Source organism: Oncorhynchus tshawytscha, linkage group LG05 (genome assembly GCF_018296145.1).
Source record: "Oncorhynchus tshawytscha isolate Ot180627B linkage group LG05, Otsh_v2.0, whole genome shotgun sequence".
Taxonomy (NCBI): domain Eukaryota; kingdom Metazoa; phylum Chordata; class Actinopteri; order Salmoniformes; family Salmonidae; genus Oncorhynchus; species Oncorhynchus tshawytscha.
In genome coordinates this window covers 71,820,336-71,845,173 of record NC_056433.1, presented here as the reverse complement: position 1 = coordinate 71,845,173, position 24,838 = coordinate 71,820,336, and the positions used below count along the sequence as shown (strand labels likewise).

Below are 24,838 nucleotides of genomic sequence, written 5' to 3'. Positions count from 1 at the left end.
GCCTGAAATTAGCCTATTAGATGTTGGTGTAAGTGGGCTAACACAGTCTTTTGACATGCAGGAGACCCGGTTCGAATCCAGTCAGTCACAAGAGCAAGATTAATTAGAAAGTGGAAAAGCTATATTTCGAAGGGCTATGACATGGCTATTCAACTATATTGTTATTGTGGCCAAATTGCATTTTTTGTCGCACTCCCTTCTAACGAGTCCTTTGAGCATCATAGAGGGGAACGGAATATACAACCGTGTTCCAGAGAGCTTTCAGGAATTGGGTCATAATATCTCATAGCCCAAACGGTTCAAACGCTAGAGCCAAAATCATAGGAAGAAAATGTATTCAAAATGCCACATTGGCTTCAGAAATCTGTTTAACACAAAGATTCTATCTGTTCTCTTCTACCATTCCTTGCTGACCAGGATGTTATCTCTGGTTTTGAATCTGAATGTAGAGAATTGAATTTGAAGACTGAATCCGAACGCATTTAAGAAGTTGAGTGTTTGAAACTTTGGTAAACTTGAAATTAGTTTATAAACTTGATACCAGGGCAATGAATGTAATATTTACCATATTGAAACTGAATATATAAATATAGAATTGTAATATTCAATTAAATTGAATTTTAAAACTGAATGCAATATTAATTAAATCGGTTTAAAATCATGAAATACAAGTTCAATTTATGAATTTCAATGACTCAATTTGTCCATTACAAACTCAAAAATAATGAATTCAATATCTAAATACAAATCCAAAAATAATGAAATCAAATACAGTTTCTGTTGGCACTGAATTCGCTCCATATTTTAAATGGAAGTGAAATGTCTCCATATTTTAAATGGAACCAGTATTACCCTTGATGAATGACTAACTTTTGGTCTGCTCCACTGTGTAACTGGGGGAGGGCCTCCAGAACCTGCTTGAAGTTGGCACTGAATTCGCTCCATATTTTAAATGGAACCGGTATTACCCTTGATGAATGACTTACTTTTGGTCTGCTCCACTGTGTAACTGGGGAGGGCCTCCAGAACCTGCTTGAAGTTGGCACTGAATTCGCTCCATATTTTAAATGGAACCAGTATTACCCTTGATGAATGACTTACTTTTGGTCTGCTCCACTGTGTAACTGGGGGAGGGCCTCCAGAACCTGCTTGAAGTTGGCACTGAATTCGCTCCATATTTTAAATGGAACCAGTATTACCCTTGATGAATGACTTACTTTTGGTCTGCTCCACTGTGTAACTGGGGGAGGGCCTCCAGAGCCTGCTTGAAGTTGGCACTGAATTCGCTCCATATTTTAAATGGAACCAGTATTACCCTTGATGAATGACTTACTTTTGGTCTGCTCCACTGTGTAACTGGGGAGGGCCTCCAGAGCCTGCTTGAAGTTGGCACTGAATTCGCTCCATATTTTAAATGGAACCAGTATTACCCTTGATGAATGACTTACTTTTGGTCTGCTCCACTGTGTAACTGGGGGAGGGCCTCCAGAACCTGCTTGAAGTTGGCACTGAATTCGCTCCATATTTTAAATGGAACCGGTATTACCCTTGATGAATGACTTACTTTTGGTCTGCTCCACTGTGTAACTGGGGAGGGCCTCCAGAGCCTGCTTGAAGTTGGCACTGAATTCGCTCCATATTTTAAATGGAACCGGTATTACCCTTGATGAATGACTTACTTTTGGTCTGCTCCACTGTGTAACTGGGGGAGGGCCTCCAGAGCCTGCTTGAAGTTGGCACTGAATTCGCTCCATATTTTAAATGGAACCGGTATTACCCTTGATGAATGACTTACTTTTGGTCTGCTCCACTGTGTAACTGGGGGAGGGCCTCCAGAGCCTGCTTGAAGTTGGCGCTGAAACAAGATACACACAGTTGACACCACACCACACGACACACACCAACATTCTACTAAACAAAGGAGGAGACATACCATCACACAAAAACAGATTAAACTAGCTGGAGTGCTGCTTTCGCTTCCTTTTCAATATACAGTACCCCCAGGTAATGTAGACTAGAGAGTGGCTGGTAGAAGGCGTGGGTAAGATTATTGTGACTTACAGGAATGACAGTGAGAGTACTGTGTAGTTTCTGTAACATATATACATGTATACAGTAGTATGCACAGTGTGTGTGTGAAGTGTAGGTGTGCGTGTGATACATAGGTGTGTAGTGATGTAGTACAGTACAGTCTCAGGGAGTGTTTTTGGGGTCTTACTGGCTCTCAGATGACAGGTAGGAGGCTACAACATCTCTCAGAGCATTGATCTCCAAACGGGCCTGGAGAGAGTGAGAGAGAGAGAGTGAAATGAGGTGGAAACAGCTGCACTTCCTAACCCCCTGCTAAATGTATGACCATATTAGAGACACATATTTCCCTCAGATTACACAGACCCACAAAGAATTTGAAAACAAATCCAATTTTGATAAACTCCCAAATCTATTGTGTGAAATACCACAGTGTACAATCACAGCAGTAATATTTGTGACCTGTTGCCACAAGAAAAGGGCAACCAGTGAATAACAAACCCCATTGTAAATACAACCCATATTTATGTTTTATTTATTTTACCTTTTGTACTTGAACTATTTGCACATCATTACAACACTGTATATAGACATATACAGTGTTGCCCTGGACACATATATATAGCGGTGCCCTGGACACCATATGTGAATTGATTGCCCCTCATCTATCTTCAGAGTTCATTCTGGTAGGTGACCTAAACTGGGATATGCTTAACACTCCAGCAGTCCTACAATCTGAGCTAGATGCCCTCAATCTCACACAAATAATCAAGGAAACCACCAGGTACAACCCTAAATCCATAAACATGGGCACCCTCATAGATATTATCCTGACCAACATGCCCTCCAAATACACCTCTGCTGTTTTCAATCAGGATCTCAGCGATCACTGCCTCATTGCCTTTATCTGCTATGGGTCCCCGGTCAAACGACCACCCCTCATCACTGTCAAACGCTCCCTAAAACACTGCTGCAAGCAGGCCTTTCTATTCAACCTGGCCCAGGTATCCTGGAAGGATATTGACCTCATCCCGTCAGTCGAGAATGCCTGGTCGTTCTTTAAAAGTAATTTCCTCACCATCTTAAATAAGCATGCCCCTTTCAAAAAATGTACAACTAAGAACAGATATAACCCTTGGGTCACTCCAGACCTGGCTGCCCTTGACCAGCACAAAAACATCCTGTGGCGGACTGCAATAGCATCGAATAGTCCCCGCGAAATACAACTGTTCAGGGAAGTCAGGAACCAATACACACAGTCAGTCAGGAAAGCAAAGGCTAGCTTTTTCAAACAGAAATTTGCATCCTGTAGCTCTAACTCCAAAAAGTTTTGGGACACTGTAAAGTCCATGGAGAACAAGAGCACCTCCTCCCAGCTGCCCACTGCACTGAGGCTTGGCGACAAGGTCACCACCGATAAATCTATGATAATTGAACATTTCAAAAGGCATTTCTCTACGGCTGGCCATACTTTCTTCCTGGCTACCCCAACCCCGACCAACCACCGCACCACTCGCAGCTACTTGCCCAAGCTTCCCCAGCTTCCCCTTCACCCAAATCCAGATCGCAGATGTTCTGAAAGAGCTGCAAAACCTGGACCTGTACAAATCAGCTGGGCTAGACAATCTGGACCCTCTCTTTCTAAAATGATCCGCCGCCATTGTTGCAACCCCTATTACCAGTCTGTTCAACCTCTCTTTCATTTCATCCAAGATGCCTAAAGATTGGAAAGCTTCCGCGGCCATCCCCCTCTTCAAAGGGGGTGACACTCTAGACCCAAACTGTTACAGACCTATATCCACCCTGCCCTGCCTTTCTAAAGTCTTCGAAAGCCAAGTTAATAAACATATCACTGACCATTTCGAATCTCACCGTACCTTCTCTGCTGTGCAATCCGGTTTCCGAGCTGGTCACGGGTGCACCTCAGCCAAGCTCAAGGTACTAAACGATATCATAACCACCATCGATAAAAGACAGTACTGTGCAGCCATCTTCATCGACCTGACCAAGGCTTTCAACTCGGTCAATCAACGTATTCTTATTGGCAGACGCAATAGCCTTGGTTTCTCAAATGACTGCCTCGCCTGGTTTCCCAGCTACTTCGCAGATAGAGTTCAGTGTGTAAAATCGGAGAGCCTGTTGTCCGGACCTCTGGCAGTCTCTATGGGGGTGCCACAGGGTTCAATTCTCCTGCCGACTCTTTTCTCTGTATAAATCAACGATGTCGCTCTTTCTGCGGGTGATTCCCTGATCTACCTACGCAGACGACACCATTCTGTATACATCTGGCCCTTTCTTGGACACTGTGTTAACTAACTTCCAAACAAGCTTCAATGCCATACAACACTCCTTCTGTGGCCTCCAACTGCTCTTAAACGCTAGCAAAACCAAATGAATGCTTTTCAACAGTTCGCTCCCCGCACCCTCCCTCCCGACTAGCAGCACTACTCTGGACGGTTCTGACCTAGAATACGTGGACAACTACAAATACCTAGGTGTCTGGCTAGACTGTAAACTCTCCTTCCAGACTCACATCAAACATCTTCAATCCAAAATCAAATCTAGAATCGGCTTTCTATTTCACAACAAAGCCTCCTTCACTCACGCCGCCAAAATTACCCTAGTAAAACTGACTATCCTACCGATCCTCGACTTTGGCGATGTCATTTACAAAATAGCTTCCAATACTCTACTCAGCAAATTGGATGCAGTCTATCACAGTGCCATCTGTTTTGTTACCAAAGCGCCTTATACCACCCACCACTTCGACCTGTATGCTCTAGTCGGCTGGCCCTCGCTACATATTCGTCGCCAGACCCACTAGGTCATCTACAAGTCTATACTAGGTAAAGCTCCGCCTGATCTCAGCTCACTGGTCACGATAACAACATCCACCCATAGCACGCACTCCAGCAGGTATATCTCACTGGTCATCCCTAAAACCAACACCCCCTTTGGCCGCCTTTCCTTCCAGCTCTCTGCTGCCAGTGACTGGAACGAATTGCAAAAATCGCTGAAGCTGGAGACTTACATTTCCCGCACTAACTTTAAACATCAGCTATCTGAGCAGCTAACCGATCGCTGCAGCCGTACATAGGTAGATTGGGTGGGCTATTTACAGATGTACTATCTCATCCCCATATTGTTTTTATTTACTTTGCTGCTCTTTTGCACACCAATATCACTACTTACACACCATCATCTGCTCATCATCATCTGCTCATCTATCACTCCAGTGTTAATCTGCTAAATTGTAATTACTTTGCTACTATGGCCTATTTATTGCCATACCTCCTCGTGGCATTTGCACACACTGTATATAGACTTCATTTTTTCCCTATTGTGTTATTGACTGTACGCTTGTTTATTCCATGTAACTCTGTTGTTGTTTGTGTCGCACTGCTTTGCTTTATCTTGGCCAGGTCGCAGTTGTAAATGAGAACTTGTTCTCAACTGGCCTACCTGGTTAAATAAAGGTTAAATAAAAATACATTTAAAAAAGCCCTTACATTGAAATTGAGTGAGTGGGTGAGTGAGTGAGAGAGAGAGCGAGAGCGAGTGAGTGAGAGAGAGAAAGAGCAAGAGAGAGAGAGAGCGAGAGAGAGAGAGCAAGAGTGAGTGAATGAGTGAGTGAGAGATGGATAAAGAAAAAATAAATAATGGGTAAATGAGGTTAAAAGGTCCAGTGCAGCAGTTTTTATTTCAATATCAAATATTTTTCAAGGTAACAATTAAGTGGGCAGGCCAAAACTCCATCCCACCAAAACAAGCTGACATTTCTGGCAGTCTTTTCAAACAGCTCTTACACTAAAAGAGCAGTTATCATAATTTTCATAATTTCAGTGTAATTCCAACTTCATAGTGTGGAAAAATATACTGTATAAAACAGTGACTGCACTGGGCATTTAATATCCTCAGTTTGGGCTGTAGAGTGTAGTATACCAGTAGCTGGTCTGGTAGAGGTGCTGGGGTTTAGAATCATCAGTAAAAGAGGGTAAATCCCCCCAGTTGGTGGCTCTTCATTTGACTCACTCGAGAGAGTGGCATCTGAAAGTGTGTGTGTGTGTGTGTGTGTGTGTGTGTGTGTGTGTGTGTGTGTGTGTGTGTGTGTGTGTGTGTGTGTGTGTGTGTGTGTGTGTGTGTGTGTGTGTGTGTGTGTGTGTGTGTGCGTGCGTGCGTGCGTGCGCGTGTGGTGTACCTGTATGGCTCCGTTCATGCTGAAGGATGACACACACTGCATGAGACGGCTCATCTCCTCCGCCACACCATCAACGATTCTAGTCAGAACCCTGGGAACTAGCTCCTTTGACACTGTGAAGACCTGAGAGAGAAAGAGGTGGAGAGAGAGAGAGGGGCAGGGGGATAACGAGAGAGATCAAACTCTCTCTGTGACTACTGACTGACTGCTCTACTCATTACAGAAGGCCCCCAATAATTTTTGTCATGCATCTCTTCATTATACAGAAAAGCCAATGCCTTACCTCAGCATGAACAGTGATGATGTTGACCAAGGCTTCTTTCAGGTAGTTCCTCACACCTTGGAAAGAAGGTAGTTCCATAATAACGTCAAAACCCGAAACCGATCATATGAAACTGATCCCAGACCTAACACATTTATCAGTTCTCTTTTACTATAAGACTAGACTGAAATGCAGTGGGCGAGGAAAGATTGAAAGTAGATATTTCTATTGGTAGAGGTTGAGATGAGCCATATAATGTATGTATTCTCCAATCAACCTGGAGAATGGTGGGTGTATAACGTGTAATGGCACCCCTAAGTAGGAGTGTGAACATTTAAATGTATAAACGAAGTTGGGATCCTTGACGTTAAGAAAAATCCCTAACAACAACATCTGAATCCCAGTTTCCATGTTATAGTCTATACTGCCTATACTGTGTCCATCTCCTCTGTCAATTCAATTAAATTCGGTCTCTGTCCCTCGCTATGAAAGATGCGACTGTTTGTGTTCTCGGAAGTACAGCAACAAGTCAGTCTCCTCCGTTTCAAAAATACTGAATCTTGACACTTCGAAATGAGAGTTAACACTGGAGTCGACATGCAACGAGTGGAGAAATAATTTTGGAGTCGACTCTCTACCACTATGTCATCATGGTTAACAGTTGGAAACATTTCAGAGAAAGGCAAGCAACACCAGTGAAGTCCTGTATGGCAATACTTTGAGAAGTTAAATGAGAAGTAAATGCAAACTTTACAAGGTGGAATTGAGGTACCTTAATGGTAGTACAGGTGCAATGCTTAACCATCTGAAAGGGATGTACTATAATACCCACAGCGTTGCTGGCAGCAGCACAGCTGCATTGTGAATTCACATGGAATATTATTTAAAATTCTTACCATTTTAACAAATGGTCGTTAAGAAAACGTTTCCACTTGTCACATCCCCAATGTCATGTTGAGAAGACAATATAATACATATAAATGAGATGATTGTCTGGTGTCTGGTGCTTTAAAGATGAATACTTCCAGGGGGCAAGAGTGTTACCACGAGAAAACAAAAGACCAAAACCAGTGAAGGTTGTCTTTCTCTGGTTCCACTGGCAATGCAGGCCTCAGCATACACACACCAATTACCCACATGTTTAGCCAGTGAAAGTATCATATCCTATTCCTTATAGCTGTGGTTAAAAAGCCCAAATGTTCCTGTTTCACTATTAAATCAAATCAAATCAAATTTTATTTGTCACATACACATGGTTAGCAGATGTTAATGCGAGTGTAGCGAAATGCTTGTGCTTCTAGTTCCGACAATGCAGTAATAACGAGCAAGTAATCTAACTAACAATTCCAAAAAAAACTACTGTCTTATACACAGTGTAAGGGGATAAAGAATATGTACATAAGGATATATGAATGAGTGATGGTACAGAGCAGCATAGGCAAGATACAGTAGATGATATCTGTACAGTATATACATATGAGATAAGTATGTAAACCAAGTGGCATAGTTAAAGTGGCTAGTGATACATGTATTACATAAGGATGCAGTCGATGATATAGAGTACAGTATCAACGTATGCATATGTGTAGGGTAAGTAACATTATATAAGGTAGCATTGTTTAAAGTGGCTAGTGATATATTTACATCATTTCCCATAATTCCCATGATTAAAGTGGCTGGAGTAGAGTCAGTGTCATTGACAGTGTGTTGGCAGTAGCCACTCAATGTTAGTGGTGGCTGTTTAACAGTCTGATGGCCTTGAGATAGAAGCTGTTTTTCAGTCTCTCGGTCCCAGCTTTGATGCACCTGTACACCTCGCCTTCTGGATGACAGCGGGGTGAACAGGCAGTGGCTCGGGTGGTTGATGTCCTTGATGATCTTTATGGCCTTCCTGTAGCATCGGGTGGTGTAGGTGTCCTGGAGGGCAGGTAGTTTGCCCCCGGTGATGCGTTGTGCAGACCTCACTACCCTCTGGAGAGCCTTACGGTTGAGGGCGGTGCAGTTGCCATACCAGGCGGTGATACAGCCCGCCAGGATGCTCTCGATTGTGCATCTGTAGAAGTTTGTGAGTGCTTTTGGTGACAAGCCGAATTTCTTCAGCCTCCTGAGGTTGAAGAGGCGCTGCTGCGTCTTCCTTAGCGGAACACACAAAATCATAAAAGGCACCACCTTTTCTCCCTGGAACATTGAGGAGCATAGGGGAGTGGGGCTATGCTCCTCTGAGCGCACACACACACTTCCTGTTTTAAGGTACGTAAAACACACACAAGTGTCACCTGTGCACAGCCTCATAGCACATCTGTGTGTATGTGTGTGTGTGTGCGCATACACACAAAACGACAGACCAGAATGATATATGTCCATGTCACTGCTAACATCACTTGAATTTAGAGTGTATGTGTATGATTGTATGAAGAATTCCCTGAAGATTCAGGGTTTGACATTTCCTACAAGGAGCTCCCCCACCCACAACAACAGGGCTGGGGCGATACCAGTACTGCGATACTCGTCAGTATCGTGGCAATGAAAGAAAACAGGAAGTGGATTTAACTTCTTTAGGAAAACAGCCCTAATGTTGGAAACAAACATTATGTTGTCATCCAGAGTGACATTTATTTATTTTCCCAGCTATAGCATACTATATTTTACATACAGCAGGTTTTTAAAGGACAAAAAAGTTTGATCTGCTTCGTGATTTAATTTGCCAAGGTAAAAATATTGTGATACTGGTATCGTCACAGCCCTAATACAGAGTAGACTAAGAGTAGACTGTATGTGAAGTTTGAACATCAGGCTAAGCACATCCAAGCACTGTTCATCGTAAAACTTCAGGACACACAGAGACATTTAGTTAGTGCTGAGAGATTAGTGCTTTTTGAGGTTGGTTCAGTTTCGGTTCGATTATGAAAAAATAAAATCACGGTTTTCGATTTCCTTAATTATTATTTTTTTCATTAAATGTACTATGCGGATTGAATGTCATGATGGTAGTGACTGCCCATTTCTGCTAATCGCTTATTAACCATAATTTATTCACATTAATTTACTTTAATAAAATATTTGTTTTATTTGATGACTTTACTATTTAATTCCAAGTCGCCATCTCTATAGAGCTTCTGCCTATGATGTCTGACTAAATCACTATTTTACTATTATAATGACGGGCAGACCACAGGGAGGAGGTATGTGAACTGGTATTGTGGTGCCAGGACAACAAACTCTCCGTCAACATCAGCAAAGTAGTTGTTGACTTCAGGAAGCAGAGGGAACATGCCCTGATCCACATCAAGGGGAGTGCAGTAGAGAGAGTCAGCAGTTTTAAGTTTCACTGCGCCCACATCACAGAGGATTTGTCATGGACCAACAACACCACCACTCTTGTCAAGAGGGTGCAACAGCGTCTCTACTTCCTAAGGCAGCTGAAGAAAATCGGGCAAGTCACCCTGGGTCTTCTCCAAATACTACCTCTGCACCATCGAGAGCGTCCTGACCGGTTGCATCACAGCCTGGTACAGGAATTACTCTGTCCACGACCACAAGTCCGTCCAGTGTGTGGTGAAGAAGGTCCAATGCATCACTGGGACCGTGCTCCCACCCATCCGGGACATCTACTTGAAACGGTGCATGAGGAAGTCCCTCAGCATCATCAAGGACCCCATACACCCCAGCCATGAGCAGTTCACTCCCTTACCGTCGGGCAGGCATCGGAGCATGAGGTCTGATAGAAACAGTCTCTGAGTCTGTTGGTATCTACAAGCCATCAGACTGTTGAACACTTAAACTGGACTGACCACCTGCTCGGATTCTCCGCACCTTAGCACACATGCGCTCACTCGCTAACTCGCTAACTCATCCACTCACTCACACACATACATATACACTACCAGACAAAAGTTTGGACACACCTGCTCATTCAAGGGTTTTTCAGATTTTTTAAATATTTTTTATATTGTAGAATAATAGGGAAAACATCCAAACTATGAAATAATACATATGGAATCAATAACACATAAATAACAAAAAATGATAAACAAATCTAAACATATTTTAGATTATTCAAAGTAGCCACCCTTTGCCTTGACAGTTTTACATACTTGGCATTCTCTCAACCAGCTTCATGAGGAATGCTTTTCCAACAGTCTTGAATGAGTTCCCACATATGCTGAGCACTGTTTGCTGCTTTTCCTTCAATCTGCAATCCAACTCCTCCCAAACCATCTCAATTAGATTGAGGTCAGGTTTATGGAGGCCAGGTCATCTGATGCAGCACCATCACTCTCCTTCTTGATCAAATAGCCCTTACACATTCTGGAGGTGTGTTTTGGGTCATTGTCCTGTTGAAAAACAAATGATAGTCCCACTAAGCGCAAACCAGATGGGATGGCGTATCGCTGCAGAATAACTGTGCCTTGAATTCTAAATAAATCACAGACAGTGTCACCAGCAAAGCAGCCCCACACCATCACACCTCCTCCTCCATGCTTCACCGTAGGAACCACACATATGGATATCATCTGTTCACCTACTCTTCGTCTCACAAAGACACAGCGGTTGGAACCAAAAATCTCAAATTTGGACGAAAGGACAGATTTTCACCGGTCTAATGTCCATTGCTCGTGTTTCTTGGCTCAAGTAAGTCTCTTATTCTTATTTCATGTCCTTTAGTAGTGGTTTCTTTGCAGAAATTGGATCATGAAGGCCTGATTCACGCAGTCTCTTCTGAAAAGTTGATGTGAGATGAGATTGAGATGTGTCTGTTACTTGAACTCTGTGAAGCATTTATTTGGGCTGCAATCTGAGGTGGAGTTACCTCTAATGAACTTATCCTCTGCAGCAGAGGTAACTCTGGGTCTTCCTGTCCTGTGGTGGTCCTCATGAGAGCCAGTTTCATCATAGCGCTTGATGGTTTTTGCGACTGAACTTGAAGAAACTTTCAAAGTTCTTGAAATTTTCCGGATTGACTGACCTTCAGGTCTTAAAGTAATGATAGACTGTTGTTTCTCTTTGCTTATTTGAGCTGTTCTTGACATAATATGGACTTGGCCTTTTACCAATTGGGCTATCTTCTGTATACCCCCCTTTTTGGTTTGTATATGATTCCATATGTGTTATTTCATAGTTTTGATGTCTTCACTATTATTCTACAATGTAAAAAATAGTAAAAATAAAGAAAAACCTTTGAATGAGTAGGTGTGTCCAAACTTTTGACTGGTACTGTACATTCACGCAACACACACATCACAACTGCTGCTGCCAGACTCTTATTATGATTGCTAAATACTGCACAATTTAAACAATCCCAGCTTTTCCAAAACATGTGTAAATATTGGACTATAAATTGTGCCTTCATGTATTATACGAATGCTTCATGTATTATACGAATGCTAAAATGTTATTATATTCTACTGAGCCATTTACTTTATGTTCATATTCTTATCTTTTATAATTTCTTATTGTTGTTGGCTTGTGGAGAAGGAACCTGCAAGTAAGCATTTCATTGGACTGTGTATACCATGTGTATACGTACATACGACTAATCAAACTTGATGCTTTAGCATTGGCTCGTGAAACTACCACTAACTTCCTTCATACTGGACGCAGAGACATATGGTATGCTGTTGAAGCTAGTGATATTCATAAAATAATTTAGCAGAACCCCTGCAGTGCCTCTATGGAACCTTAGGGGGCTGCAGACCCCAGTTTGAAAACCTCTGCCATAATGTTCCCCAGACAGCCGTAAGGTTTATTGCTTTTGGAGATAAGCCCAAGAGGCTAGATAGGTCAAGGGTTATTATGGGTAAACCCCCCTCTCTCTGTTACATCTGTGGCTTGGTGGAAGAACTCGACATTGAGAATGCAATCTCCACAAATGTCTGGGAAATTGCATTTAAAAGTCTATCGCCGTGTACAGGTGGTTAATCTGTGTTGGTTTGAATACTGGCCTCAGTCCATAATGTCCTGTGATTAAGGTGTGTAAAAAAGGTGTGCAGTCACGCCAATGGATGTAGACAGGGCAGATCAAATCAAATCACATTTGTCACATGCTTGGTAAACAACAGGTGTAGACTAACAGTGAAATGCTTACTTCCCAACAATGCAGAGAGAAAATTATAAAAATTCTAGAAATACATTTCTGTGTACCTGCTGGTGTACTGTAAATAAGAATTTGTTCTTAACTGACTTGCCTAGTTAAATAAAGGTTATATAAAATAAATCAAAGTAGCAGCGTATATCTGTGTGTGTGTGTGTGTGTACCTGTAGGTGTACTACAGTCCCTCCAGTCGAAGTATCCAGCGTAGATGCCTGGTTCTAGGGATCCTACGATGGGATCTGACTTCCTCTCGATGTAGGCATCAAACAGACTCTCATCCAGCTCCTTCACTGCATGGACACTCACCTGGAAACAGAGGTAGAGACAAACCTAATCAACACCTGGGAGCAGAGGAGAGAGACATCAATCAAATTTCAATGAAATGTACTTAGAAATCTATTCTTACATCAGCAGCTGTCACAAAGTGCTTTTACAGGAACTTGATTTATGTTCTTATAGTCACAATATAGATCCTGGTTTTGAACCAACTGCTTTACAGGCCATGTTTCTAAAAAACACAAGCCGTTTACCTGTTTTTACAGGAACAGCCAACCAATATCTGTCTGTATGAGTGTGTGTGTGAGAGAGAAGGAGACTTGACTCAGATCTGACCTTTAGCTGTTTAAAGAGAAAGAGCGAGTAATAGTTCTGTCCCAAAACATCATTTCTCATCAGTTCTTTGGTGACAAATCTTCTTCTTCAAAGAACACCAAAAACTAAACACCAAAACATCTAAGGAGCCAGTTAACTGTTTGCGATTTCTGACAGTTAACTGTGTGTGTGTCTGTTTGTGTCTGTGTTTGTGTGTGTCCTCTCTACTAACCTGTGTGATCTTGTCAGTCCCGGTGAAACCATGTTTCTCAAAGTGTTCAGCCATGTTAAGGAAGGTGTGTTTCTCCAGGTACTGACAGTTACTCAGGATTATCAGCAGACGCTGCTCCTATAGAGAGAAAGAGATGCACACACACCCACACACACACCCGTAGAAAGTTCAGGATGTTGGATTTGTTATGTTGAGCGATTGTGTCTGAGCATCTGTCAGTTAATCTCATCATCGACTCCATCCCTGTTTTACTGGAATTGACTAAGATGCTGTTTGACGCCATACTACACCCCGGGTTTTCTTCAATGATACAAGGTCAATTATAACAGTTACCTCACTGACAACCTCACTGACAGGATTAGTGTAACAGGTAGTGTTCACTCCTAAAAGAGGAGAGGTTCTGGTCTTAATAGACAATCTCAAATAATTTGGTTACTTTGGCAACTCCTTTTATTATAAGAATTCTAGTCTTCTTCTATTATTTTTCAACACGTCCAGTCTCTGTAGACCATGTCAATCTATGGCCTACCAGCCCACAGTTTCTCTGAGGCCTTACTGTATTTCAGTGAGATGTCTGGTACACCATATACTAATGTCTTAAGGTGGTTCTGTAGGCCTGAACTCTGACATGTGCCCTGAATATTGTCTGGCTGTCTCATCGACTCAGCTCTGCTAGAGATCAGAGATCAGGGGAAACCCCATCTGCACCCTGCTCTATTTCCCTTTACCAAAAACTCCCCTTCCTCTTCCTCCTCTCCCCTTCACTACACACCCAGGCCCATTCACTCTCATCTGGACACATATACAAGAAATTAGGTTGTCTGCTTCCTGTCCACAACCAGGAAACAGTATCATAACAGATTGGTTTGGTTTACCAGTGAAGGAGATACACGTGTGTGTGGGTGTGTAGGGGGGTTAGATTGTAAGAAAAATAACCTTAATTGAGAATGCTCTTTGACATTGGTAATCCTGTAGTGTGAGATTGAGGTAGATTGAGTTCAATTGAGACCTGTAGTCTCAGTCTGAGAAAAATCAGATCTTCTTACCAGTGTTGCACAGAAGTCTTCCTGAAGGCCACTGAATGGGTCTGGAGAGGCAAGGTCCACTGATATACTAAGAATACACACACACATAAGGAGTTCAAAAACACACTAAGGCAGACACACACAAAATGACACTGGATGTAAAGTCCCTGCCTGTACTCACTGCGAAGTGTCGATGTCTCCATCTGTTTTATTGCTCAGCTGCTCCAGGCAGTTGACAAACACCTGGAAGGGATGTTACAGGTCAGCGTCACAGAGACAGGTCAGCGTCACAGAGACAGGTCAGTGTCACAGAGACAGGTCAGTGTCACAGAGACAGGTCAGTGTCACAGAGACAGGTCAGCGTCACAGAGACAGGTCAGCGTCACAGAGACAGGTCAGCGTCACAGAGACAGGTCAGCGTCACAGAGACAGGTCAGTGTCACAGAGACAGGTCAGTCACTCAGACAACAGTAACAGTCGACTATATTAAAAAGGAGTGGAGCGAATGGACTGCACTGTAAACCTACAGTAAACTACATATAACGGGTCGGCAACAGGCGGCCCGTGGGCCAAAACCACCCTGCAACGGAATTGTTTGTTGTAAAACAAATTGTCATGTGATCGTGTCATGTGTCATGTGATCAATGTAATCAAGGTATAAAATTATATTTTTATTTGAAATACAATCTCTTTTTGGGCTTAGTTGTGGTCAATTTTCAGTGTTCAAATTATTAGAATTATATTCTATCCCGCTGACCATCCACTCAGTCAAAAAATCAGCACGCGGCTGAATGTAGTTGCCTACCCCTGACCTATAATCTGTAGGGATTCCTATGGTGTAATCCTAGTCGCGTATCTACTCTGTACCATACAGTACCTTATCCTTAGAGCTTTTTCACCTGCTCTTGAACCTGCTCAGAAAGTACAAGTCTACAATAATTAATACATTTCAACTGAATTTTTGCACTGTAGACCTACAGTAAACTACTAGTAAACTATAGATATTCCTATGGCGAAATATGATGTAATCCTTATCTTTACTCTATAGTAGTATACCTTCATGATCCTCTCACAGAGCTTCCTGGTCCATTCCTGCTACAAAGGTAAAAGGCTACAATAATCTAAGGGCCAGTGTCCCGGACATAGATGAAGCCTAATCCAGTACTAAAAAGCATTCTTAATGGAGATTCTCCATTGAAGGTGCCTTTTCAGTCCAGGACTAGTCTTAATCTGTGTCCTAGAAACCGGTCCTAAATGCCTACTGAATTTGAGCATTGTAGCAATAAACTACCTGTGACCCTTCACTAGAGTGAAATATACTGTAAACCTATTCTCTTGTGACAGTAGTACCATAAATTCATGCTAACTACAGTACCAGTAAACTGAAGGGATACCTATGTTGAACTATACCGTAATCTTAATCTCTACTCTGTATTATTGTGGTGAAATATTGTGTAAACCTAGTCTGTAGTGACTGTACAGTACCCTCATGATGTCCACACAGAGCTCTGAGGCTTGATCTTGGGCCTGATCCAACTGAAGGATCTGAAGACAGGAGGGGAAGGTGAGACAGCAGACTGCATACATCCAACTACCACGCAGTAATGTGGTCCAATACACCACCATTCATACTGAACAAAAATATAAATACAACATGTAAGGTTGTTGGTCCCATGTTTCATGAGCTGAAAAAACAAAATCCCCAAAAATGTCCCTTGCGCACAAAAAGCTTATTTCTCTCCAATTTTGTGCACAAATTTGTTTACATCCCTGTTAGTGAGCATTTCTCCTTTGCCAAGATAATCTATCCACCTGACAGGTGTGGCATATCAAGAAGCTGAATAAACAGTATGATCATTACACAGGTGTACCTTGTGATGTGGACAATAAAAGGCCACTCTAAAATGTGCAGTTTTGTCACACAACACAAGCCACAGATGTCTCAAGTTGAGGGAGCATGCAATTGGCATGCTGACTGCAGGAATGTCCACCAGAGCTGTTGCCAGAGAATTTCATGTTAATTTCTCTACCATAAGCCACCTCCAACATTGTTTTAAAGAATTTGTCAGTACATCCAACAGGCCTCACAACCGCAGACCACGTGTAACCACGCCAACCCAGTACCTCCACATATGGCTTCTTCATCTGCGGGTTCGTCTGAGACCAGCCACCAGGACAGCTGATGAAATTGCTGGTTTGTAAAACCGAATCATATCTGCACAAACTGTCAGAAACCGTCTCAGGGAAGCTCATCTGCATGTTCGTCGTCCTCACCAGGGTCTTGACCTGACTGCAGTTTGGCGTCATAACCGACTTCAGTGGGCAAATGCTCACCTTCGATTGCCACTGGCATGCTGGAGAAGTGTGCTCTTCACGGATGAATCCGGTTTCAACTGTACCGGGCAGATGGCAGACAGCGTGTATGGTGTCGTGTGGGCGAGCGGTTTGCTGATGTCAATGTTGTGAACAGAGTGCCCCATGGTGGTGGTCGGGTTATGGTATGTGAAGGCATAAGCTATGGACAATGAACACAATTGCATTTTATCGATGGCAATTTGAATGCACAGAGATACCGTGATGAGATCCTGAGGCCCATTGTCGTGCCATTCATCCACCGCCATCAACTGTTTCAGCATGATAATGCACGGCCCCATGTCGCAAGGATCTCTACACAATTCCTGGAAGTTGAACATCTCCCAGTTCTTGGCCTGCATTCCATCCAGACATTGAGCATGTTTTGGATGCTCTGGATCGATGTGCACGACAGCGTGTTCCAGTTCCCACAATCCACAGGCCACAATCAACAGCCTGATCAACTCCACGCAAAGGAGACGTGTCGTGCTGCATGAGGCAAAAGGTGGTCACACCAGATACGGACTGGTTCTCTGATCCACGCCCCTACCATATTTATTAAGGTATCCGTGACCACCAGATGCATATCTGTAATCCCAGTCATGTGAAATCCATATATTCGAGCCTAATGAATGTATTCTTGTCCTTATATGAACTGTAACTCAGTAAAATCTTTGAAATTGTTGCATGTTGCATTTATATGATTGTTCAGTGCAATTCACATACATAAAAAGAGTAGTTCACATAGATGAAAGAGGTTCTGTTATAGTGTGTGTTCCTTACATTGACCTCCCCAGGTTTGGTCTCCATGGGTTCTTTGAGTGACTGCAGCATCTGCACCATGCACTGCTCAAACTGGGCTGGCTGCACACGACACAACACACAAATCAGATATATAGATTATACCATGTCATATTTTTCATCATATCTTACTATAAAATAAATAATGATATATCACAAAGTATAGTAAATATAATTTTACCAAGCTGGTGATTCCTTCATTGTCTACGACCCAGTCCTCTTTCTCTGCAAGCCTTTTGACATCTGACAAAATGCATACACCAACATAAATCACTGTAGGGGCAACAAATGTGTGCTTTTGCCATTTCCCATTATTTTTGATCACTATCAAATTAAATAATGATACTACATACTCGTGAACAAGTGAAGAGCCATGATCAGTTCACATGACATTTTAAATAGAACTGTTTGGTAGAAGACCACAAAAGAAAGTGAAATGACCCTCTAAACTAGTGAATGACTACCTTCAAAACCACATGAGCTGTTACTATCAACCTGAGTTTCTATAGATCTAGGGCCACAGTCAGAATGACCAACAGAGTTTAACCACAAAACCCCCTTTCACAAACACTTTCTCTTTCACTAACCTAACCTCACCTTACCTAACCCACCTCTGCCCCTTTCTCCATCTCTCTCCTCCTTCTGCCCCTTTCTTCCAGACAGTGATGTCTCAGGTCCCCTTTCCTCTTCCTTCCTTCCTCCCCTCTCCTCCCTCCCTCCCATATCTCCTTCTCTCTTACTCTTTGCGGTGTGGTGCAGGGAGACCTGTAGACAGTGATGTCTCAGTTCCCATCCCCTCCCTCCCCTCCCTCCCCTCCTCCCTCACCCCCTGCGGTGTGGTGCAGGGTGACCAGTAGACAGTGGTGTCTCAGCTCCAACAGTAGATCCTGGATCACCTGCAGCAGATCATTAGGGATCTCCAGAGCAACCAGAGCTTCAAAAATGATTCTGAGAGACGAGAGAGACAAGAGAGAGGAGAGACGAGAGAGGAGAGACGAGAGCGAGAAAGAGAACATTTTAGTGGAGGAGGGATTGGGGGTCTAGAATATGGGGGATAAAGTCATTGACACACACATGCTCGCACAAACACACATTAGAGTGAGGTGTCCATACCTGACAGTGTGTACGACACAAGAGTGAGGTGTCCATATCTGACTGTGTACGACACTAGAGTGAGGTGTCCTTATCTGACAGTGTGTATGACACTAGAGTGAGGTGTCCATATCTGACAGTGTGTACGACACTAGAGTGAGGTGTCCATATCTGACAGTGTGTATGACACTAGAGTGAGGTGTCCATATCTGACAGTGTGTATGACACTAGAGTGAGGTGTCCATACCTGACAGTGTGTACGACGCTAGAGTGAGGTGTCCATACCTGACAGTGTGTACGACGCTAGAGTGAGGTGTCCATATCTGACAGTGTGTATGACACTAGAGTGAGATGTCCATTCGTGACAGTGTGTATAACACTAGAGTGAGGTGTGCATACCTGACAGCGTGTATCAAATAAAATAAAAATGTATTTGTCAAATGCGCCGAATACAATACAAGGAGTAGACCTTACAGTGAAATGCTTTCTTACAAGCCCCTGACCAACAGTGCAGTTTTAAGAAAAATATGTGTTAAGTAAAAAAAAAAAATAGAAGATTAAAAAAATAAGAAATAAAAACAACAAATAATTGTAGAGCAGCAGTAAAATAACAATAGCAAGGCTATATACAGGGGCTACCGTTACAGAGTCAATGTGCGGTGGCACCTATTAGTCGAGGTAACAAGTTGAAGTCGGAAGTATACATACACCTTAGCCAAATACATTTAAACTTAGTTTCCCAATTCCTGATATTTAACCCTCATTGTCCATTTGGAAGACCCATTTGCGACCAAGCTTAATTTCCTGACTGATGTCTTGAGATTTTGCTTCAATATATCCACATAATCTTCCCACCTCACGATGCCATCTATTTTGTGAAGTGCACCAGTTCCTCCTGCAGCAAAGCACCCACACAACATGATGCTGCCACCCCCGTGCTTCACAGTTGGGATGGTGTTCTTCGGCTTGCAAGCCTCCCCCTTTTTCCTCTAAACATAACAATGGTCATTATGGCCAAACATTTCTATTTTTGTTTCATCAGACCAGAGGACATTTCTAAAAAAAAGTATGATCGTTGTCCCCATGTGCAGTTGCAAACCGCAGTCTGGCTTTTTTATGGCGGTTTTGGAGCAGTGGCTTCTTCTTTGCTGAGCGGCCTTTCAGGTTATATCAATATAGGACTTGTTTTACTGTGAATATAGATACTTTTGTACATGTTTTCTCCAGCATCTTCACAAGGTCCTTTGCTGTTGTTCTGGGATTGATTTGCGCTTTTCGTACCAAAGTACGTTCATCTATAGGAGACAGAACATGTCACCTTCCTGACTGGTATGATGGCGTGGTCCCATGGTGTTTACATTTGCGCACTATTGTTTGTACAGATGAACGTGGTACCTTCATGCGTTTGAAAATTGCTCCCAAGGATGAACCAGACTTGTCGAGGTCTACAATTTTTTTTCCTGAGGTTTTGGCTGATTTATTTTGAATTTCTCAGGATGTCAAGCAAAGAGGCACTGAGTTTGAAGGTAGGCCTTGAAACACATGCACAGGTACACCTCCCATTGACTCAAGTTATGTCAATTAGCCTATCAGAAGCTTCTAAAGCCATGACATCCTTTTCTGGAATTTTCCAAGCTGTTTAAAGGCACAGTCAACTTAGTATACTGTATGTAAACTTCTGACCTACTGGAATTGTGATACAGGGAATTATAAGTGAAATAATCTATTTGTAAACAATTTTTTGAAAAATAACTTGTGTCAGGCACAAAGTAGATGTCCTAACCGACTTGCCAAAACTATAGTTTGTTTTAACAAGAAATTTGTGGAGTGGTTGAAAAACAAGTTTTAATGACTACAACGAAGTGTATGTAAACTTCCGACTTCAATTGTACATATAGGTTCCCATATATAGTTCGTAAAAATCCAAACAACTTCATAGATCTCCATTGTAAAGGGTTTAAACATTGTTTCCCATGCTTGTTCAATGAACCATAAACAATTAATGAACATGCACCTGTGGAACGGTCATTAAGACACTAACAGCTTACAGACGGTAGGCAATTTAGGTCACCGTTATGAAAACTTAGGACACTAAAGAGGCCTTTCTACTGACGGAAAAATACCAAAAGAAAGATGCCCAGGGTCCCTGCTAATCTGCGTGAATGTGCCTTAGACATGCTGCAAGGAGGCATGAGGACTGCAGATGTGGCCAAGGCAATAAATTGCAATGTCTGTACAGTGAGATGCGTAAGACAGCGCTACAGGGAGACAGGATGAACAGCTGATCGTCCTCGTAGTGCCAGACCACGTGTAACAACACCTGCACAGGATCGGTACATCCGGACATGGTACAGGATGGCAACAATAACTGCCCGAGTTACACCAGGAACGCACAATCCCTCCATCAGTGTTCAGACTGTCCACAATAGGCTGAGAGAAGCTGGACTGAGGGCTTGTAGGCCTGTTGAAAGGCAGGTCCTCACCAGACATCACCAGCAACAATGTCGCCTATGGGCACAAACCCACCATCGCTGGACCAGAGAGGATGGAAAAAAATGCTCTTCACTGATGAGTCGCGGTTTTGTCTCACCAGGGGTGATGGTCGGATTCGCGTTTATCGTCGAAGGAAGGTGCGTTACACCGAGGCCTGTACTCTGGAGCGGAATCGATTTGGAGGTGGAGGGTCCGTCATGGTCTGGGGCGATGTGTCACAGCATCATCGGACTGAGCTTGTTGTCATTGCAGGCAATCTCAACGCTGTGCGTTAAAGCGAAGACATCCTCCTCCCTCGTGTGGTACCCTACCTGCAGGCTCATCCTGACATGACCCTCCAGCATAACAATGCCACCAGCCATACTGCTCGTTCTGTGCGTGATTTCCTGCAAGACAGGAATGTCAGTGTTCTGCCATGGCCAGCAAAAATCCCATGAGCACACCTGGGAACTGTTGGATCGGAGGGTGAGGGCTAGGGCCAGAGTGGGGAAGAGTGGGGTAACATCTCACAGCTAGAACTGACAAATCTGGTGCAGTCCATGAGTAGATGCACTGCAGTACTTAATGCAGCTGGAGGCCACACCAGATACTGACTGTTACTTTTGATTTTGACCCCCCTGTGATCAGGGACAAATTATTCCATTTCTGTTAGTCACATGTCTGTGGAACTTGTTTAGTATATGTCTCAGTTGTTGAATCTTATGTTCATACAAATATTTACACGTTAAGTTTGCTGAAAAAAAACACAGTTGACAGTGAGAGGACGTTTCTTTTTCTGCTGTTTAGTCTAGGTAGCCATTTGATTAGCTGTTCAGGAGTCTTATGGCTTGGAGGTAGAAGCTGTTGAGAAGCCTCTTGGACCTAGACTTGGCGCTTCGGTACCGCTTGCCGTGCAGTAGCAGAGAGAACAGTCTATGGCTAGGGTGGTTGGAGTCTTTGACAATTTTTAGGGCGATCCTCTGACACTGCCTGGTATAGAGGTCCTGGATGGCAGGAAGCTTCCAGTAATGTACTGGGCCATACGCACTACCATCTGTAGTGTCTTGCGGTCAGAAGCCGAGCAGTTGCCATACCAGGCAGTAATGCAACCAGTGGTGCAGTTGTAGAGCTTTTTGAGGAACTGAGGACCCATGTCAAATCTTGTCTGTCTCCTAAGGGGGGATAGGTTTTGTTGTGCCCTCTTTACGACTGTCTTGGTGTGCTTGGACAATGATAGGTTGGTGGTGATGTGGACACCAAGGAACTTGAAGCTCTCAACCTGCTCCACTACAGCCCCGTCGATGAGAATGGGGGTGTGCTCGGTCCTCCTCTTCCTGTATTCCACAATCATCTCCTTTGTCTTGATCACGTTGAGGGAAAGGTTGTCATCCTGGCACCACACGGCCAGGTCTCTGACCTCCTCGCTATAGGCTGTCTCATCGTTGTCAGCGGTCAGGCCTACCACTCGTGTCATCAGCAAAATTAATGATTGTGTTGGAGTCATGCCTGGCCATGCAGTCATGAGTGAACAGGGAGTACAGAAGGGGACTCAGCACGCACCCCTGGGGGCCCCGTGTTGAGGATCAGCGTGGTGGATGTGTTGTTAGCGAACATTACCACCTGGGGCGGCCCATCAGGAAGTCCAGGATCCAGTTGCAGAGGGAGGTGTTTAGTCCCAGGGTCCTTAGATTAGTGATACGGTTTGAGGGCATTATGGTGTTGAACGCTGAGCTGTAGTTAATGAATAGCATTCTCACATAGGTGTTCCTTTTGTCCAGGTGGGAAAGGGCAGTGTGGAGTGCAATAGAGATTGCATCATCTGTGGATCTGTTGGGGCGGTATGCAAATTGGAGTGGGTCTAGGGTTTCTGGGATAATGGTGTTGATGTGGACCATGACCAGCATTTCAAAGCACTTCATGGCTACAAATGTGAGTGCTACGGGTCGGTAGTCATTTAGGCAGGTTACCTTAGTGTACTTGAGCACAGGGACTATGGTAGTCTACTTGAAACATGTTTGTATTACAGACTCAGACATTGAGAGGTTGAAAATGTCAGGAAAGACACTTGCCAGTTGGTCAGCGCATGCTCAGAGTACATATCCCGGTAATCCGTCTGGCCCTGCGGCCTTGTGAATGTTGACCTGTTTAAAGGCATTACATCGGCTACGGAGAGTGTGATCCCCCAGTCGTCCGGAACAGCTGATGCTCTCATGCATGTTTCGGTGTAACTTGCCACAAAGCAAGCATACAAGTAATTTAGCTCGTCTGGTAGGCTTGTGTCACTGGGCAGCTCGCGTCTGTGCTTCCCTTTGTAGTCTGTAATAGTTTGCAAGCCCTACCACATCCGACGAGCGTCGGAGCCGGTGAAGTACGATTCGATCTTAGTCCTGTATTGATGCTTTGCCTGTGTGATGGTTCGTCGAAGGGCATAGCGGGATTTCTCATAAGCTTCCGGGTTAGAGTCTCGCTCCTTGAAAGCGTCAGCTCTACACGTAACCTCAGTGCAGATGTTGCCTGTAATTCTTGGCTTCTGGTTGGGAAATGTACGCAGACACTGTGGGGACGACATCATCGATTCACTTATTGATGAAGCCAGTGACTGATGTGGTGTACTCCTCAATGCCATCGGAAGAATCCCGGAACATATTCCAGTCTGTGCTAGCAAAACAATCCTGTAGCTTAGCATCTGCTTCAGCTGACCATTTTTTTATTGACCGAGTCACTGGTGCTTCCTGCTTTAGTTTTTGCTTGTTAGCAGGAACCAGGATAGAATTATGGTCAGATTTGCCAAATGGAGGGTGAGGGAGAGCTTTGTATATATGAGTCTCTGTGTGTGGAGTAAAGGTGGTCTAGTTTTTTCCCTCTGGTTGCACATGTGACATGCTGGTAGAAATGAGGTAAAATGGATTTGTGTCTCCCTGCATTAAAGTCCCCGGCCACTAGAAGCGTCGCCTCTGGATGAGTGTTTTCCTGTTTGCTTATGGGCGTATACAGCACATTGAGTGCGGTCCTCATGCCAGCATCAGTTTGTGGTGGTAAATAGACAGCTACGAAGAATATACATGAAAACTCTCTTGGTAAATAGTGTGGTCTACAGCTTATCATGAGATACTCTACCTCAGGCGAGCAAAACCTTGAGACTTCCTTAGAAATCGTGAACCAGCTGTTGTTTACAAATATACATAGACCATCACCCATTGTCTTACCAGAGGCTACTGTTCTATCCTGCCGGGACAGTGTGTCCCGCCAGCTGTATGTTATTCATGTTGTCGTTCAGTCACGACTCAATGAAACATAGGATATTGCAGTTTTTAATGTCCCGTTGGTAGGATATACGTGCTTGTAGTTTGTATATTTTTTTATCCAATGTACGTTGGCTGATAGGACCAATGGTAAATGCAAATTACCCATTTGCCGCCGGACCCTTACAAGGCACCTCGACCTTCGTCCTCGATATCCCTGTCTCTTTCTCCAGCGAATGACAGGGATGAGGGACTTGTCGGGTGTCTGGAGTAAATACTTCTCGTCCGACTAGTTAAAGAACAAATCGTCTCTCAATACGAGGTGAGTAATCGCTGTCCTGATTTCTATAAGCTTTTTTTGGTCATAAGAGACGGTGGCAGAAACAATATGTTCAAAATAAGTTACAAATAATGCGAAAAAACACACACAATAGCACAATTGGTTAGGAGAC

General features: G+C 43.5%; 1 protein-coding gene across 5 annotated transcripts in view; it reads right to left on the bottom strand.

The window, feature by feature from the left end:
• The window catches only part of LOC112251310 (exocyst complex component 2), a 93,052-nt gene that overhangs the window by 12,660 nt on the left and 55,554 nt on the right, over positions 1-24,838 (bottom strand). For all 5 annotated transcript variants that reach the window (XM_024422230.2, XM_024422231.2, XM_024422232.2 and 2 more), the window contains 12 exons: positions 18,407-18,528; positions 17,762-17,823; positions 17,563-17,643; positions 15,913-15,972; positions 14,609-14,670; positions 14,449-14,515; positions 13,403-13,519; positions 12,744-12,885; positions 6,510-6,565; positions 6,227-6,349; positions 2,219-2,280; positions 1,796-1,855 (listed from right to left, as the gene is read on the bottom strand). In XM_024422230.2, the coding sequence (XP_024277998.1) occupies positions 1,796-1,855; positions 2,219-2,280; positions 6,227-6,349; positions 6,510-6,565; positions 12,744-12,885; positions 13,403-13,519; positions 14,449-14,515; positions 14,609-14,670; positions 15,913-15,972; positions 17,563-17,643; positions 17,762-17,823; positions 18,407-18,528 (1,014 nt within the window). The remainder of the gene's footprint in view (positions 1-1,795; positions 1,856-2,218; positions 2,281-6,226; positions 6,350-6,509; positions 6,566-12,743; positions 12,886-13,402; positions 13,520-14,448; positions 14,516-14,608; positions 14,671-15,912; positions 15,973-17,562; positions 17,644-17,761; positions 17,824-18,406; positions 18,529-24,838) is intronic.